We start from the raw sequence: 19,791 nt of genomic DNA on the forward strand, positions 1-19,791 counted from the left end.
GTGGTCAGAGATTGGAGCTATTAGTCCATACGCACTTCCCGGCCAGCGATGAGTACTGTGCGTCAGAAACTTGCTTGGGGGGTATACAGTCCCAGTCCTGTGAGCTTAACAAATCGTTAATTATCCACGATAAAATCAGCTTGGCTGCAAACAGATTTTCCGGATATAAATCTTTAGAAGGATCAAGGGAGAATTGTGCCGCGGTTTATAGAGACTTATTGTAGCTCTATTGCGTTCTGATACGCTTCGTATTCCTGAAAACGCGCATGTAGCTTTCATACTGAGAGCGAACAGGCGCGAGCATGGATAAGAAAAGGACTTCTGCCCAATCAGCTTTGCCTCTTTTGTGATGAAGACCATAGAGCGGTCACTCTTCATCATCATCAACGGCGCAACACCCGTATCCGATCTAGGCCTGCCTTAATAAGGAACTCCAGACATCCCAGTTTTCCGCCGAGGTCCACCAATTCGATACACTAAAAGCTGTCTGGCGTCCTGACCTACATCATCGCTCCATCTTAGGCAGGGTCTGCCTCGTCTTCTTTTACTATCATAGATATTGCCCTTATAGACTTTCCGGGTGGGATCATCCTCATCCATACGGATTAAGTGACCCACCCACCGTAACCTATTTAGCCGGATTTTATCCACAACCGGACGGTCATGGTATCACTCATAGATTTCGTCATTGTGTAGGCTACGGAATCGTCCATCCTCATGTAGGGGGCCAAAAATTTTTCGGAGGATTCTTCTCTTCAACGCGGCCAAGAGTTCGCAATTTTTCTTGCTAAGAACCCAAGTTTCCGAGGAATACATGAGGACTGGCAAGATCATAGTCTTGTACAGTAAGAGCTTTGTCCCTACGGTGAGACGTTTCGAGCGGAACAGTCTTTGTAAGCTGAAATAGGCTCTGTTATTTGAAAACAACCGTGCGCGGATTTCATCATCGTAGCTGTTATCGGCTGTGATTTTCGACCCTAGATAGGAGAAATTGTCACTCTTCTCTAAATTTAAATTACCTCGAAGAGAAACTCACTGAAACCACTTTTAAGGAGGTAATAAACGCGGTCGAGAGGAAGCTATACTACAAGCAACATACCCTAGTCCCTAGTCCCCATCAAGAAAGCCGTCACCAAGGAGGATTTGGGCCTTCTATATCAAGAACCAATTGCGAGAACTTTTGGGCCAGACATTTGTTAATGCGTACAATATGTGGTGGTGGTTCGCATGGGACACTTGCCTGTAGGGAAGCTGTCAGAATCACTTAAGTTACTCAGAGGAGAGGGCGGCACTTAGGCATTTTCTTTTTTGATTATCAAGCTCTTTCTCCTCTCCTCAAGACGCTTTATATAAGTTAGGTAATCATTTTAATAGCAAGGCAGTGAGATATTCCCAGAAAGCAGATAACCCACGCTACATCCAGACAGAAAAGGAAAGGACCCAAGAAAAAGAGGCACTGTGCGGAAAACCGCAAAGGAGAAATGAGGACGGCAGCATGAAAATGGTTTGAATTTAGACTCATAAGTGCAGCTCAAACGCTTTCTCATAGTAGCGGCCTAATCTATATGTTAAATGCAATATTTCACTAACGGTTATTTTTCAGGGATCAAGCAGTGCATTGCAGGACAGATTAACGCGGATTATAGCGCCCTGCAACCAACCTATCTTTCTCTGAGTGTGAACTATCTCTCCTTTAGGTTGATGTGTGGCTTTCCAGTGAATGGTGATAGCCATACCCTGCACGAGGTGATCCTACTATTAACAAAACGCTACGAATCTAGATTGGGGAGTCGAAAAACACCTCCCCCAACCCAGTGCGTCATGCGAACTGTGCCCATTGGATAGTTTGTAGTCAGGGTAACTGACTGTATCCGAACGGAGCCTCATTGATACCTGGTCGCCTCAGTGAGTAAGTTTTACCTTACCGTGCTACGGGAGTTATGTCACGGCGGACCTTCTAACCACCATTCTCGTGGGAATCAAATGAGCAACATTACAAAAATAAAGAAAACTACAACAAAACAAGCGGGACTCCGTACCGCACATGAACTGGTTAACCAAGCGAAGGCACATCTCCGAAATAATGGGAGCCAGGTGAATACACCCAAGAAGGGAGAAATTGGGAAGTCAACCATCTAAGGTCAACATTGGCATAGTGCGAGGACAACAACCATCAAGACACTGCTCAAAAAGCTGGCACAAAGAAATTCCTCCACATGCGATTATGATTAGTCTTCAGGAGGAAAGTGGAGGGCAAGAGTCTATCCTTGCCTCTCGATCGGGGTAAAAAACCGATCCCTGGAGGCAATCAAACGTCGGAGTTGCTTTATCAACAATCGATTTGCCAACGTGCACAGGGAAAAGCCGAGGAAAGACACCTCGGAGGAGACACCGGGTGGAAAGCATACCGAGGTCCCCTAGGAAATTTCGGAAGCCATAGAGGCGTTAAGGACTGGATTAGTCAGCAATAGACTTGCTGCTCAGTGAAGGGCACAGGCTGGACGACTTAGAATTAGATATTCGGGGGATTAGGGTGAAAAACGATGCGCAGAAAAGCGACATATCGGACGAGGAGGGTGATAGTCCAACAGTGAAGAAGACCTCCAAACAATAACGAAGCCAACGGCCAACACTGAGATAGCCCAGATAAACCTCCACAATGCGAAAGCTGCATCTGTGGTAATTGTAAGGGCAAGTTCCAAGGAGAAAATTGGAATTGTGCTGGCTACGGGAGGCAGATTCACGGTCTGCAAGGAGGAAGCATCCAAGTAACTTGGTACTCACCTTACGAAAGCCAAGAGCTTGCTTAATTCTTCAATACTGATTATTATACTCATATTTATACTGATTTCTCCAAAACCTTTGACAGAGTTGACCATAACATTCTCCTCTCTAAACTTTCTTCGCTAGACTTCCCTCCCTCAGTCATCTCCTGGCTTTCCTCCTATCTCTCATACCGTTCCTGCAAAGTTTCTTTTCATGGTCACTCATCTCGTTCCTTCTCTCCTTCCTCTGGTGTTCCCCAAGGCTCTACACTTGGCCCCCTACTCTTTCAGTTTTTTATCAATGACCTCGCCTCCATCCTCACCTGTCCGTATTTGCTTTACGCAGACGACCTTAAATTGTTTGCCTCTGTTTCGTCTCCATTGAACTGTGCTCTCTTACAATCCAACCTTGATAATTTAGCCCGTTGGTGTTCGGTCAACAAGCTAATGTCAACAAATGTCACTGGATAGGCTATTCCCTGAAACCCTCTCCATCATCCTTTTCCTATTCTCTCAGTGGTCAACCTCTTTCACTACTGACCTCCTTCAAAGACCTAGGTGTAATATTCGACGATAAACTTCGTTTCAATTCCCAGTTCGTTGACATCATCAATAGAGCTTCCAAAATGTCTGGTTTTATCCTACGTTCCTCATCCAACTTTACCTCAATCCAGCCCTCCTTAACACTCTTCAATTCCCTTGTCAAAAACATCCTTGAATATTGCTGTGTAGTCTGGTCCCCCTACCGCATCCGTGACAGCCGCGCTCTTGAAGCTGTACAACGCAAATTCACCCGGACCCTCTTTTACAAAAAGAACCTTCCACGGGTTGATTATCCGTCACGACTCCGTACCCTCAATCTCCCCTCCCTACAACAACGCCGTATCTTCCTTGATATGTGTACTCTTTTCAAACTCTGCAATGGTCTGATGGACTGCTCCGCCAACTCGGATATTACTCTCCGTATCGCCTCGTCTCATAACACACGTAATGCGGACATTTTTGATGTACCCTTCGCCGAGCTCGAGATTTACTTTCACTCTCCGATCCCGAGGTTTTGCCGGTCCTACAATGCCCTACAGCTTGGTTCCTTTGACTCTATGTCCCTCTCTAGCTTTAAGCGCAAAATATGCCATTTACTTGCTCCTCCCTCTGAGGACAATATGTAATAAGAAATTTGCTTTCTGTGTATTGTCCTCATTAAATAAATAAATAAATGTAATTTCAAAAATATATATGTCTTTCAGAGTTCCTGACCGGGGACCTTGCGGCTATCCAAGTCTCACTGGAAGCCGCGGAGCGCTCGAGAGGCAGTCGTGGCATCGCGCTACTTCCCAGGAAACAACTTCCGGGTTCCACTGTAGCTGGTCGCTGAAGTACTTTGAGAAGAGGGTGTTACTACTTCTCCTCGGCTGCGATGCCAACGCTCATCACGAAGTCCAGGAAAGCAGCTATAACTCTAGGAAATACTCTAATGAACGGGCTGGGCAGGAATTTGAGGGTGTCGGATAAGCCCTCTATGTCTGATCACAGAATAATCAGATGCGACATTGAGGGCAACTAAGAAATAAAAAGAATAATAAGAAAGTTCAGGAGAACAGATTCTGATTTATATGCTACTCACCTGAGCAACAACATGGTTCACATTTAAGGGGGCGGTGACAACAGGAGCGAACTGGAACTAGAAACAGTTGTGGAACAGAGGTACGACAATTCACCAACCGGACAAAAAAAACCGAGTACTGGCCCGGCATACGGCTTCAATCAGCAACTGATTACTTGGTACACTGACGGATCCCTCACAGCAAAGGGAGCGGGTGCCGGGGTCATTGGTCCAAGGAAAATGTACTTGGAACCAATGGGTAAGCACACTAGTATATTCCAGGCGGAAATATACGCCATAGACAGATGTATCTCCTTTAATCTCCAAAGGAACTGTAGGGGGCAGAACATTACTATGCTGACTGACAGCCAAGCAGCGGTCGAGGCACTTAGGCCCAACCAGGTGAACTCTAAACTGGTATGGAAATGCCTTGAGAGACTGAATACAATCGGCTCCCTCAATAAGGTCGGGATACTCTGGACTCCAGGCTACGTTGGGTTGGGAAGCAATGCGGCAAGGTACGAACTAGCCAAGAAGGGAGCGTGGCCGCCTTCAAACGGGCCAGAACCCTTTTGGGGAATCGGAAACAGGGTCAATTGCCGTCCATAAAATCCTGACTGAAGCATGGCATCTTATTTTCAATAACATTCGCCTTTTTGCCGTTTCACCGTTACCTCTAACCTCGAAAAGTGGAAGATTTCATGTTTATATATCTAACTACTTTTCCAATCTATCAGAATATCGCATCTGTTTCTACATAAAGCTATGACACTATAACAAAACATGGACCTATCTTTGCCTGGCCGGACATGAAATCCTTAATTCAGTCTCAAATCCATGCTGGAACTTTCTCAACTAGTCAAAGGCACTAAACTAAAAACTAAATACGAATTACACACGTACATGTGTGTATCTATATAAATCCATGTTCACTTTACCTGCAGTAATTCAATATGATATGGTTTGCAAGTGTTGGCTTCCTTATCCCAGCCGCAGTACGGATCCTTTACGCAACGGAAGCAATTGTCGTAACGTCTGTTGCACATGGCCAAATCAATTTGCTTCACCCGATGGTCGGTAGCAACATAGAGGGATTTTCGGGTTTGACTTATCTCCATCACTTGAATCGCTTCATTCTGTGCAATTTCGAAGATATCCAGGAGTTTCGATCTTGGTTCACCATTTCGGAAGTACTGAACAATTTTGTAGATACGTCCTAGATTCGTGCCAACATAGAAGACTGTGTATTCCTGGTTGAGGAGCGGAACTTTGATTCTGTAAATGAAAACAGAAAAAGATACTTTGTAAGTGGAATTTGAAATATGAAAAGGAATAGATTTTGATGTGTATCTGTAAAATGTGAAGTGAAGTGTATGGAAAAAGTAAATTACATATCAAAGTCAGACCAACAATTAACCTCCTTTTACATCTCAAATCTATAATAGCATTTTCAGGTGCTCAATTTTATCACAAACACTAAGTATAGGACCTTGACAGGACAGAATAGTGGGGGAAGGTAATCCAGCAAATTTTAGTCACCAGAACGCCTTAATGGAAATAAAGTCTTTAGTTACAATAAAGGAAAACTCCCCTGGGCTGGGTCCAATTGAATACGAGCTTTTAAGGTCATTTTGGTAATGTCCTTCATTTTGTAAATAAATGTTTTTCAGTTTTTTAAAAGTCAGATGCTGCACATTCCAATCCCATTTGTGTCATTGATGTTTGTGTCCATCTTTGTGCTCGTCCTGTAAATGCTAGGACGTTCACCAAAGTTGACGTGGCTGAGCCACCATTTACACCTGCAAGAACCCTTCAATATTTGCGCTCTATAACTCGGCGAGAGAGATCTATATCGTCATGTCAAAAGTGGTTACTTATGCATCTAAAATGTCGAACACTTCAACTCCGTTAATTAGAAGGACGATATTTTGCTTATTGACCACGAGCCGCGATAGACAGATGGTGGAAATACTTCAAGGAAATATCGTCGGTAAAGTGCGCCTTTCAGCGCTACACAAACTGAACAAGCAATCAAGAGAATGAAACAGAAAAAAAAATAGGTGACGTTGTAGAAGAAGAAAAAGATCGCGGCGCTGAGCAGGATGGAGAACCTTCTAGCCAGCAAAGTAGCACTGCCGATCCGATATTGTAAAGGAAGGTGAAATGTTTCTGACCTTCCAATTCAGTTATTATTCCATGTCATGAACTCTCCACTTCACACTATTTTTCACGATTTAGGGGAAGGTGTTTGGCCATAAAGAATGTATATCTACTGCTAGGGTATCTCCGCTGGGCTAACCAGCTCTGCCGCGATCCCGAAGCACACAGTTCGAAGTATGGTTTGTGAAATTTGTTCGCGTCTTCTTTGGTATTCACCACCTTCTTACCACTCCTGTTCGTTGTCATGGGGACCCTAACTCCTTACAGACTGCCTTTCGCAAATAATAAACGTTCGAATATCATCTATCAATCTATAGTTCTATGGAAAACGATCCAAAGGACAACCGCAAAAAGGAATAGCTTGATACGACCTGATCTCGTTATCAATTAGCACAAAGGCTAAAGGAAGAACAGGTTTCTTGATTCGCCTCGTTCATGGGTTAACTACTTCTGAAGTTGACACCCAACGTGGGCAGCTTCTACTAGGTTTAGTCGAAGTAACCTGTGGAGGATAGTCTACTCCATCCACCAACTTCGTTTTGCCTGGCGAGAAATAAGCTAGTAGTCTACAGGTTTTTGGTTGAAAACGGGGGACTAAAGTGAGGTACTATGCCCAACTGTCACCATTACTTTGTATTCGAATAACTTTCTGAACCCAGGGAAACAAGAAAATAAAACGCGTCAACTTCTGTGTTGAGTTGACGAAGCGGCAAAAATGAATATTAGTTTAGAAATGGCTCTAGTCGCCAAAAAGCCGAAACGGTTGATTCGACGATGAATGTAAGCTAACAACGGACTGGAGGAATGCCGCACAACGAGCATTGTTGCATTCTCAAAGGGAGGGGCACGCGCGGTGATTTAACACGAATTCCGTCAGTTGGAGAAGCGACTTCACAGACGGAAAAAAGAAACCTGTGAGAACCAACAGATCTGTGAACTCGAAAAATACGGGAAGCAACCGCACCAGGCGCGCAAGTTTTACCAACACGTCAACAGGACAAGCTTTATATACCTCAATGCTCATCCTGCCGAGACAACGAGGGAAATCTGATTTCCGACAGAATGGGCATATTGGAGCGATGGATTGAGTATTTTGATGAACTGCTCAGCAACCAGAACATCGGCGAGTTAGAGGTCCCGCAAACTGAAAACGAAGGACAAACACTGCCACCACCATGTATAGAAGAAACAGTCCGTGCAATTCATCAGCTTAAAAATCATAAGTCGCTAGAAACCGATGGAATTACAGCCGAATTGATTAAACATGGAGGCAACTACACCAAGCGGTTCATCAGCTGATTCTCAAAGTGTAGGATAACGAATCAATGTCTGACGACTGGCAAGGAGACATTATCCGACTTATACATAAAAAGGGACACATCATGCAGTGCAGCGATTATAGGGTATGACGTTGCTGAGTACCATCTATAAGATATTCTCCGCCTGTACAAGACAATGATCTTGCCAGTCCTCATGTATTCCTCGGAGACTTCGGTCCTTAGCAAGAAGAATTGCGAACTCTTGGTCGCGTTCGAGTGAAGAAACCCAGAAAAATTCTTGGCCCCCTATATTAGGATGGACGATTCCGTAACCTACATAATGACAAAATCAATGAGCGATACCATGACCTTCAGGTTGTGGATAAAATCCGGCTCAATAGGTTACGGTGATGATGATGATAATCTTGCTAGGCCGGATAGCCCCCCAGAACATCATTAACCCAAACCAAAGAGACTTCACTCCAGGCAAATCAGCAACAGATAAGATTTTATCTCTTCGGCAAGCGATGGAAAAACTGTTGGAAACTGGACATCAGACCGCCAGTGATAGCATAAGCAGGGTAAAACTGTACATGGCCATGAGAGAATTCGATATCCCCACAAAATTGATAAAAATAACTAGGCTGACCTTAATCAATGTGTGGATCGCTCTCGAGACCATTCGACGTCAACTACGGTCTAAGACAAGGAGGGATGTCCTAATAAGCGTCTTCTTTAACTTGGCCTTGGAAAAAGTGACCCGTGATGCTGAGGTAAATGCATCATCGTCTTTAAATCCACCCAACATCATGGGAAGAACGACCCAAAACGTACAAACCGCCTTCATCCAGATGAAAGAGGCGGCGCGAGATTTTGGGCTGGACATCAATGAAGGGGGAGGGATGATCCACAGCCCGAAAAGTCTGTTATGCAAGGGAAGCTGTTGTGACGAAAATCACTTTGGAAAATTATGTGTGACGTCAATGTAAATCGTAGTTATGACAATTAGCCAAGACGCCAAAACAGTACGACGAATATTTAGTTACGATAATTGTTAACAGATGACTCTAATGTCGGCAAGAGATCTTGTCAAAGGCGTAAAGTAGTTTTCTAGTAAAGTGGTTACATGCCTTTCTGGAATATTCCGCGGGGTATAAAAGGGCCAGACCTCCACCCACAAAGTCAGTCTAGTTCTAGTGTTAGAACAGATCGTGTCGATTATAAATATGCCTCGAATTGTACTAGTTCAAGGAAGGTTCCAAAATTAATTGTGCAGTACGTTGGTAAACGCTTGTATTATAGTTATAGAACGGGTTTTTGTTTAGTGCTACGCAATCCAGTGATACGAGCCTACGTAAAGCAAGTAACCTAACTAATGACGAGTACGAATAGCTAAGAACGTAACAATTAGTGTCAGCGACGGGATTACGTAAAGGAAATCGTTACAAATGGTGACAGCGTTAGAAGTACGTAAAAACAAATTAAGTAAGACTATTATTGTTAATAAACGAGGGAAAACTCGACACCAATCATGACGATCACCGACTCAAGGACTCGCTCAAAAGAACGAACCCATATCCCCAAACGTGGCTAGCACAGAGGCATGGAAGCGTGTGTCAACGGAATATTTCAGTCGAGTATTTTCGGAGGAATCCTTAGTATCTATTTCGGCTTTTCTTTACGTTATTAAAATAGTTTTACCCTCATGGGTAAATCCGATCGATTCAGATAGTCTTTTGACCATCCGGCAATCCACATAAGTCATTACAGGGATCTCCTTATTCTTTCTTGGGCAATCTGCATTAGCCTTTTGTATGGCCAAATTCCTGACAATTTTGACATTGAAAGGGTCTACTTTATATGCGTGGTTCTGAAAAAGACTCCTGTTTCACCTCTTTTCAGTTTTTTCTTATCTGGTTCAAAATTCGATCCGATATAGAGGCTGGAGGATTTTACTGTGACTGATTACGTATTACTCCTTTCAGTTTGTCGATAAGCAATATAGAGTGCGAAAGATAAGGCTTTGCCTACGTTGAAAAGAGGGCTAGGAAAGGTATATTCAGATGACAATAATTTCTGGAAAACCTTACGTAGATACTGGTAGACCCTTATGCCGACTACTTTTTGAATTGAGGGATGGTGAAAATCGATCCTACCAGACGTATTTGACATCTCGTATCGTGGAGCTGAGGACACAGGGTTTTATTGTTTACAGATTTTATCTCTGCAAAAATATCTTTTGAACTTGAAAGTTGACAATCAGAAAATTGATTTTTAACCAAATAAGGTGTAATCTAGATATTTCCAACCCCGGTTCAATTTCCGAGCTCTTGTGTTATGTTGAAAGACTCCATTGAAGTTGAAAACGCAATCAACTCGGCAAATGATCTATACACAATCCCGAATCGATAGAAATAAAGCAAAAAGAGACAACAGAACTTGATAGATAAAATAGAAAATGAAAAATATCCTCATTTCAAATCGTATCCACCTGAATGACACTCAATGCAGCCTCAAAGCGATTTGCTTTTTCCATTAAACGTTTTCACGCTTCAAACAGGATACACACTCAATACGCCCGCACGGCAAACAGCCGAAACATGATTAAATTTCACGGTGCTTGCCCCCACCCCTGCCCCAAGTTCATGATTCAATCACATGACTAATTTGATGCAGTTTTATTGAAAACTGAAAATAATACCCGCAAACTATTAAATATCACAAACATTCATATTTAATTTCACTTGGAGCACTATCGACGCAATTCAACCCTTTGTCTCCTCAGCTCTTTGGCAATAAAATATTTTCTGGCCGGCAGCACTTGGAATTGCATGTCCTGGCGATCCTTCAAAACATAATAACTCTGAACGGCGGAGGTGGGGGTGGCACTTGCGGTGCCAATAAATATGCCAACATTATATTTCACAGGAGCCGAACATGATGCTCAATAAATTTTAATTTTGTGTGTCCGGTAGAAAAATTGCGTTACCTGTCCCGAGGGGGTGGCCACTGAATGCTACCCCGATACAAACAAAACCACATAAGCGGCAGTTGTGATATTAATCGAATCTCAATAAAACGTTAAAATGTATTTCATGTTGCATTACCGTGGAGGCGCTTTACTGGTTCAGGTAAATATTGCAACAATAACCGCAAATAAATAACTCTAATTAAAAATGCTACCTGTGCGGCGTGGAGGGGAGGGGGCGGTTTCTTTTGGCATTTTTGAAAAGTGCGGCTTTGTAGATTGGGCGTGGAAGTGGTCATGTATCACTTAGTGGAGTCATGTTTTATTCACTGGAAATGTTGAAGCGTGTGGTGATATGATAAACTGCGCTGCATTGCATTAGAGAAATAATGGATATTGTCTTTGTAGTTAGTGAAAGTTAGACAATGCAAAACTCCACTGCAACTTTAAATTGTGGAAAGGGCCGATTGTTTTAATTGCATTTCATTCATAATATTCACAGACTATATGAAAAACATCCCGAATAAGAATTCTTCAGATAGTCCCCTTTGAGACCAAAAGCACCTTCTTCCATAATCAGGATCAGCTCAGATTCGTAGAAAACAGAGCTTTCATCTGGATAAGCTAGCATTCATACAACTTGGAGCAAATCTGGCAAGAAGCATTAAGATACTTTGCAACAGGTTGCAGGAGAAAGAAAGACCTCTCAAAGAATAGCTGAGATTTACTCTCTCAAGATCACAGACGACCCAACCTCACTACATTATCATCGATATACAAGTCATTAAAAGGGCATGGAAAAACTAGAGGAACCTTTCGTTAATCAGCAAGTACCTAATTTATAAATGATTATTTTAATTTTGATGCCATCTGTCCAAACCCAAAATCTTATTTACACACTATCCAATTATAATGCAGACATTTTCTTCTTCTTCATTTTCTTCAGCCTTTGTCCCGCTTACAAGCGGGGTCGACTCATCGTGATCGGTTTCGCCATTTGGCTCTATCGAATGCCTGATCTGGGTGCAATCTCGAGGCTTTTAAACCCCCATCCAGCGTATCAAGCTGCCGTTGTTTACGTCAGCCTTTTGGTCGTTTACCATGGACTTCGATATTCAGACCAATCTTGGCAAGTGAATTCTCGTTAGCACGAATTGCGTGACCATACCATCCAAGACGCCTCTTTCGCAACTTTTCCACGATCGGTGCAACCCCATAACGATCGCGGATATCCCCATTTCAGATATGATGAAGACGTGTCACGACACTAGTCCAAAGTACATCTTCGTTTCCATTACCGCAAGACGCCGTTCATTGTCTTTTATAGTTGGCCAACACTCAGAACCATAGAGAGCGACAGGACGGACAATATTGGGGTAAATTTTCGATTTGAGACGTTCGTTGATACACACAGAGAACACCAGTTGTTCAACGCCACTTCATCCAGGTTGCGTTAATGCGTGAAGCAATTTCATAACGCAGTTCTACATTGGCTGATAGCGTTGACCCGAGGTATTTAAATCGCTCAGTTCTGGGCAGATCACTACCACTGACAGTGATTGTGCCTGTTTCATAGGGATCGGTTGTCAAAAATGCAGTTTTGTTTAGATTCAATCTGAGACCATATTGCATGAGGGGATCATTCCATTTTTGGACAAGCTGCTCGAGATCATTTTTGCTATCAGATGCTAGGAAAACATCATCTGCATAAAGCAGTGGGTAGGGCGGTGGACGTTGGATATCCCGTGTGACGGTGTCCATAACAAGAACAAAGAGGAGTGGTGAGAGGGCGCTTCCTTGATGAACACCAACAGGGGCACGAAGCGATTTTGATACACCCGCCATACTCCGTACTTTACTTTTCGGATCGTGGTTAAGCAATTGAACCCAGCGCACGAGTTTTTCTGGCACGAAGTGTTGTCGTAAAGCATACCAGATGAGTTCGTGTGGTACACGGTCAAAAGCTTTCTCTAGATCCAGAAAGGCAATGTAAAGAGCGCGATGCTTCTCACGGTGTTTCTCCATGAGTAACCGCGCAGCGTGTATTGCGTCAGTAGCTCCGTAGTTTTTGACAAATCCGGCTTGATTCACGGTTATTTCAACGATTTCGCGAATACGGTTGTCAAGAATGCGTTCAAAAATCTTGATGGTATGGGAAAGTAATCGGACCGGACGGTAATTTGAACATTCTGCTGGACTACGTTTCTTTTTCCATATTGAAACTGTGGTATTTTGCCAATCAGATGATGTTCTTCCTTCCTGAATAACCCGATTAAAGAAATCACTGAGCCACAGTGTTGGGTCCCAGCTCTTCGCTTTCCAGAGCTCAGATGCGATGTCGTCAGGTCCTGCTGCTTTCCCCGATTTCATTCGTTTTATTGCCTATTCGACTTCAGTTGCGCTGACAGGTGGAACTGGTCCAAATGTCGACAATGATTGTGGAAGTGGAGAATGAGCAAATTCTTCAGATGAAATCTGCTCGAAGTATTCTCGCCACCTATCCGCATCCGTTCTTGTCATTAACACAACAGAAGTGTTCGATATCCTGTGTACGTCCGTCTTTTAGCAAGTCGATACAGATCTCTCTCGCCATCCCGAGTGTCTAGTTTATCGTAAAGATTTTTGTAATGGTTTGGTCGGGTGACAGCGACCGCTTTCTTTGCTTCCCGGTTGGCATTCTTATAAATTTGCCAATTAGCAGGCGTTTTATCGTCGAGAAATTCGTGATAGAGGCGTTTCTTTTCACGGACCTTCATTTCAACATCATCATTCCAAAGCCAAGTATCTCGGTTGATGTACCGCTTACCCGGCTTGGTGACCCCGAGGGTTGCAGAGGCCGCTTTGTGGATCGTGTCTTTCATTTGGTTCCACGATTCTTCCGCATTCGTAATGGTCGGCCACCGTACGAGTGAGATCGTTTCTTCTTTCTTCTCACCAAATCGACACCATTTGATGCGCCGCGAGCCAGTGCGTTCCTCACGCTGTTTTATCGGTGGCTTAATTCGCAGGATGGCAATCAACGACCGATGTTGAGGTGCGATGGTCTCATGTGGAACGACTTTGCAATCAGTGACAGTGGTAAAATGTCGCCGTCTTATGAGAATATAATCGATTTGCGTTTTACTGTTCCCACTATAAAATGTAGGAAGATGAGACAATCGTTTGATAAACCATGTATTCATAAGTACAAGGTCATGGGTGTCCGCAAAATTGATTATACGCTCGCCACCCGCATTGCGTGCTCCGAACCCCTTTCGACCATGACACCTGTGACCGTCTGCCTTTTCACCCACATGACCATTAAGGTCGCCGGCAATAATAATATAGTCGTCAACAGGCACGTGGCAAGTCTTTTCATCGAGAAGTTGTCAGAAGACATCTTTCTCGGCATCAGGGCGACCTGTCTGTGGTGCGTACGCAATGAAGAAGTAAATAGTGCGATCAGCTGATATAATGGTGAGCTTCATCAGCCGATCATCAAATAGTTCGACTTCTTTGATGGTGTCACGGAAACCCTCTGAGGTGGCAATGCCAACACCGTATTGAGTGTGTGGGTTACTAAAATAGAGAAGTTTATAGTCATTTTTACCGCGTTCGCGTTCAATGTCGCAGCTTTTGGCACCAGACCATCGGGTTTTTTGCAAAGCGCCTTTTCCGAAGGGCCCTTATGAGTTCCTCCGTCTTTCCAGTTAGGGTACCAACATTTAGCGTGCAGACACGTATTTGTTTTGTTCGTTGTGTGCGGACTAACTTGCTTACGTCCTGACGCCGTCCATGCGTCAAGAACCCTTGCCCATTTCTCGACAGGACCGGGGCCCGTCCTGCCGCGTCGACTGAGGTGGACGCTCTAGCATTTCTCCGAGGCTTGTGACTCAATCCGATCATCATGTTTATAACGACATTCTATGCATTTGCTTGGTCGACCTGTCGCGGGGCCTGTCACCAAGAGAGATCAGGTAGGATTTAGCATAGTAGAATAACTCCAACTATACTCTATTTATCTCTTTCCCTGATCTCAGCATTTTATTTTTGTTTTACTGAGGATAGTACAGAGTACGTTGCCTCAAACCCTCCTCCTTTACCTGGCCTTGGGACCAGCATACTATGTTAAAAGCATGGCGAGATTTTCACGGTGTTTTATTTGGGCGATAACATTTTTTTCATCGAATATAATCACGCTGGGTATCAAATGAAATCCTCAAACACAAAAATATCTCTGATTTGGGTCTCAACACCTTTGACGGCCAAAGTTAAACAGACGATGTCGTTCGGCTTGCCGGTACGTTGATGGTGTTTTCAGTACAACAGACGGCCGACTGGACTGGTTACTGACCAGACGTGCCTGCCGTGGTTACGTACTCAAAGAGGGCGATCAGACCAAAATCTGCAAGGGATTTATTTGAACTGACTCTTGTCACGAAGCCGCACCGGAGATTATCTAGTACCATAGGAACCGGGATGGCTCTCTGAGAGCATATGTTCTAGGAGAATTTCTGGGGGATGGGCGGGTGGCCCCCTTCTGGTCCAAGTGTGGAGAGCCGTACACCTTAGTTGCGACAGAGGTTTTAGATAGGCTTCGCATTCACTAGTATAAATGCTGAACCTGCAGTCAGTATATACCAGTACTGCTGTGCCAGTCATAATGGAGCTCTGATTGTGGTCTCCAAATCAATCCGTGTCCGAAGAGAACCTTGAGAATACGCAGGTACTCGCCGGCCGGATCTTTATTTTCAGGCGTGCTTGATAGGGGAGAAGTATCGTGGAAACATAGGTCGTTCACGGCCTGATAGGCCTGAAATATTGTGGATTTCACCGGAAACAAACATAGGTCGTTCACCGCCTGATTATGTGTGTTTCCGCATGTTATCCTTCTTTTGTATCAGGTCTTTACTTGGCGCTATCATCGTCGCTTTGCTCGCTTTTTAAGAGAATTTTCAAGAATAAATTTTCATTATGTAGGGGCACTGCTATCAATCGATCGGACCGAAGTATCAGAAGCTGTAGAGGAAAGGGTCACAGCGAGTACAATGGAACCATTTTCAATAATATATCTGGGGACGGTTTGGCAGGTGATTCGGCGATAGCGTTGCTATATAGTAACGTATGAACCAGGCGGTAAGCGACTAAATGTTGGCAAAAATAGTCAGCATATATATCTCTGGTTGCTACACTCCCAACTTTTCATTCGCGGAGTTTAATGATGTGCAGTCTCAGCATATTTACAAGGAAACTCGCGATAATCTCAAGCCAGTTTTACAGCGAAGTCGAAGGGAGGAACATACAGAATCGTAATGACAACTCCGGTGTCTTCGCAGATCACATGCTCTAATTACTTTCTGAAAATTATTAACTGGTTGTCCACTTAGAATGGCGGGAATGAACATAGATTTAAGTCATCCTTAAACGTGGTAGTGATACCCTCACTAGCAAAGAAAGCAGTGCTGGGGATTTGCAATAGAATGAGACACAGTAAAGGACGAGAACGGAACGATATACCAAAACAACACCCTAAGTCTGGCTGTTAAGTGGAGGCCAGACAAATTTTTTAGGCCAAAGCATCATCGTACAGAGAGAATTTGGTTTCTCCAAAGTCAGATTCGCTGTCGACACCATTGTGACTCGCTTGATAGGCGAATGCAACCAATAAGTGCCAAATGAAGAAGTTCCCAGTGGGGGTCTGTGTACCCAGTTGCCCATCCGCACTTAGATAGACCTCTATGTAACACAAAAAATCTCTAGTAGTATGATGACGATTGACCCAAGGAGCATGCTATTTCCGCGAGTAACCCACAGGAGTCTGAGTTTGCCCACTGCTGATAAATTTTATTTTCATTTCTATTACAGTGCTTTGTATTATTTCATACTCAAGATGTTTTGCCGAACAGATATTTTGTACAACCAGTTCTATCTTTCGTATTACCCCTATCTTTGGTGTTACCCATTACCGTGGCTTGGTGAAAGTTGACTGCATTGTTGCATTTGATGTCTCATAAAAGAGGGTGCAGTACAAAGTCCTGTGAGATGCTAGATTCCACTAGAAGTTGGCTTTTCTGTTGGGTAAAGTGCAATCTCCCAACACTGAGTCGCATTCTGTTCAGTATAGCTGTGAATACCTGATTTAACCACATCTCTAAAAAAATTTGCTGGACCATTGAACTCGAAAGCTTCCTTATTTTTGGCCTTTGAGGCTCTCTCAAGGCGGATTAAAATTACAACCGGCGCAGTGCCATAAAATGTCAGTACACAGCTGGACCAGATCTTCCTCTTGGATACCTATTTATACATATCAATTTTGTTGGCCAGTACCATGTGCAACTGAGAAAAATCTAACAACAAAGTGGGTTCTTGGCATTTCCGCTGGTCATCAGCAATCACAGAAGTCGAGGAGCAGGCTATCGAAGTATCCTCTTAAACTGTGTCAAAATGAGATCTGGAAGAGCGTAGCATCTATATATATGTGCAATAGCGTCGGAAAATCCAGATGGAAGAATGTTATTGAGGTACGAAAACTAAAATGAAGTTAACCACATGACAGACTGCATCCAATGTAGAGTGAGGGAAGAAGGAAGGAATAACACAGCTGTGACCATAATTATTGAGTGAGAAGTTATTATATCCCGACATAGCGCAGGTGCTAAATTGGAGAAAGGTGTTTGAAATAGTAAAAATGATACCAGCTAGTAGAACATGTAAGAGAATCTTATTGAAGATTTCCATCTCCGAAAGCTGGATTAATTTCAGCCATTAAGGTGCGGTCTAAAGATGCACTCAAAGTGTTCCCAACTAGTAGTAAAAAACAGATTTGCAGACGAATCTCAAATCTTTCTTGTTGCCGAAATGTCAACAAGGTCTCGGATAAGGGTTGACCTAACGGCTATGACCAATGCCTATCGAAGACGATTTAAATTTGGTTTCTGGATTGGTCCTCGACAACGATATCGAGAGCCCCAGAATCAGATCTTTTTCCAACTTAAGCGAGGATTAGTGACAGCAGCAGACATGAATTCGGACTCAAACTCCTGCGGCACTTTTACGACCCAGGAGCCGGCTTCTGACAGTATTTTGAAAGTGAGATTCGGTCTGTCAACGGAGAAGACTTTCTATGAGCAATTATACGCTATTCAGGAGAGGCCCAAAGTTAACATTGTTATTGGTGATTTGAATACCAAGGTGCGGCCTGATAACATCTTGCTCGGGCATTTGATGGGGAGGCATGATCTTTGTGACCGTAATACTAACGGAGAAATATTTGTAGATTTCTATAACTTTTACCGCCTCTTTGTCCGACCACAGGGTTTGCCATAAAGTCATTTGCCTTTCGATTGGCTTGGTAATAACATCTAATCAGATTAACCGCAATGCGATCAGCAGTAGATTAAGGAGCTGCTTCTTGAATGCACATAAGAAGTCACTTTTCTTTGCTTCCGAGTCACTAGTGTGCCTGCTCGAAGGAGATCCGGGAATCAACAAAATTCAATATGGGCCGTTTCCACGGACTGGTTCTTAACCAGGAGTGGGAAAACTTTCTTTCTGAGCAAGAGATACTTCAAACCACCCACTCGAGAATATCGATGATGATCATCCACCGTCAAAAGTATCTTTATTTTTGCTGCAGGTGAAGCTGTAGGGTATGCCTCTAAAGGGCATTACGAGACTTGGACTGCGTAAACGAAGAGGCGGATCGATGAACTGGACTGAAAGTTCTTTTTGTCGCTACGATTGGAGGTGGCAAAAAGAATTCCTCCACTGAGTTGGTGAATGAAGTAGGAGCTACCGTAAATAACTACAACGTCGCCCACCAGATATCGCATCGCGGAAAAGCTTGCTGGGAATCAGTTTAGATGGTACTATGAGAGGCGTTTTTGGTGGGCTTCCCATCCGTGATGATGAGCAGCAACAAAAGGAGCATGTTACACTTTAAATGAAAATGCAGATTCTCCGAAAGAAACTTAAGTAGATTCCTAGGTGTGGTTGACAAGTCATGGCCCATATAAGGGATTATGGCAACTAAAACATGTAATACTCAATGCCGATAACATTTTCCTAGTGCCGCATAATAAACCTAACGTCGAGCAACTTTTCCAAATGTAGAATGATTACCTCGTGCATAATGGTTGACGCCTAAATCTATGGAAAACAGAATTTGTGACAATGGACTCCAATGCAACCTATTCAAACACCGTCAGTAATACCGGCCTGTGCCGAACCGAACGGTTTAAGTACCTAAGATCGGCGCTCTCTCTCTCTCCTCTCAAATACCAGCGTAACTTCGATAAGGTGGTGGTCCATAACTGGTGTCTTCTGGAATCCACACTTCAAATAAAGTCTCAAGTTCGAAACGACTCACAGTAGCCGCGTTTGTTTTTTGCCCTATGAACACTGATCGGACACTAAAAGCAATGAACGTCGCCTCACAGCTACGAAGACGATGATATTGTGCTGGAGCGAGAAGCCATAGCACATTATAATCACGTCTGAAATAAAAATATTCGCGATCGATATGCAACACGTATTGTGGAGATATCGCAAGATAGACGACTTTAATGATCAGCGTGGGGAGGGGCATCCACGTCGATGCAAAGCAATGTAGAAGTATGAATGCAAGCCAAAGGTTTAAATGAGGAAAATAACTAATATACGACGACATATCAATGAGCGTGTTGCATACAAAGTGGGACTGGATAGGTCTCGCTTTGAAAAAAGACAACAATTCCAATATACTCAGCGATGCAAGGGACGCCGTCAGGTATGTCGGCCCAAAAGTAGGTAACACAAAATAATGCATGACAGCTTGTCAGAAACCCTTGGGACGAAATGAAGCATGTGTTGTGCTATCTTCGCAGATTGCTTATTCAACGGCCTCAAGCCTATGGCGTTCGCCAGCTTTCGTCAATCTGAGGACATTCTACACAAACAGACAATGCGCACTCTTCGTTGAAGAAAACCTTACCAAGGTATCTTCGTCTGAAGTCTGAGGAGGCTGGCCAGCTGCATATGAAGTGGAGGGCCGTCTCCTCCTCCTCCGTCATCTTCCTT

General features: G+C 43.6%; 1 protein-coding gene across 3 annotated transcripts in view; it reads right to left on the reverse strand.

Annotated features, from left to right (window-relative positions):
* LOC119658193 (semaphorin-2A) overlaps nucleotides 1–19,791 on the reverse strand; it is a 494,571-nt gene that overhangs the window by 28,650 nt on the left and 446,130 nt on the right. For all 3 annotated transcript variants that reach the window (XM_038065472.1, XM_038065462.1, XM_038065468.1), the window contains one exon: nucleotides 5,307–5,643. In XM_038065472.1, coding sequence (XP_037921400.1) covers nucleotides 5,307–5,643 — 337 coding nt within the window. The remainder of the gene's footprint in view (nucleotides 1–5,306; nucleotides 5,644–19,791) is intronic.

This window comes from Hermetia illucens, chromosome 1, assembly GCF_905115235.1.
Source record: "Hermetia illucens chromosome 1, iHerIll2.2.curated.20191125, whole genome shotgun sequence".
Classification (NCBI taxonomy): Eukaryota; Metazoa; Arthropoda; class Insecta; order Diptera; family Stratiomyidae; genus Hermetia; species Hermetia illucens.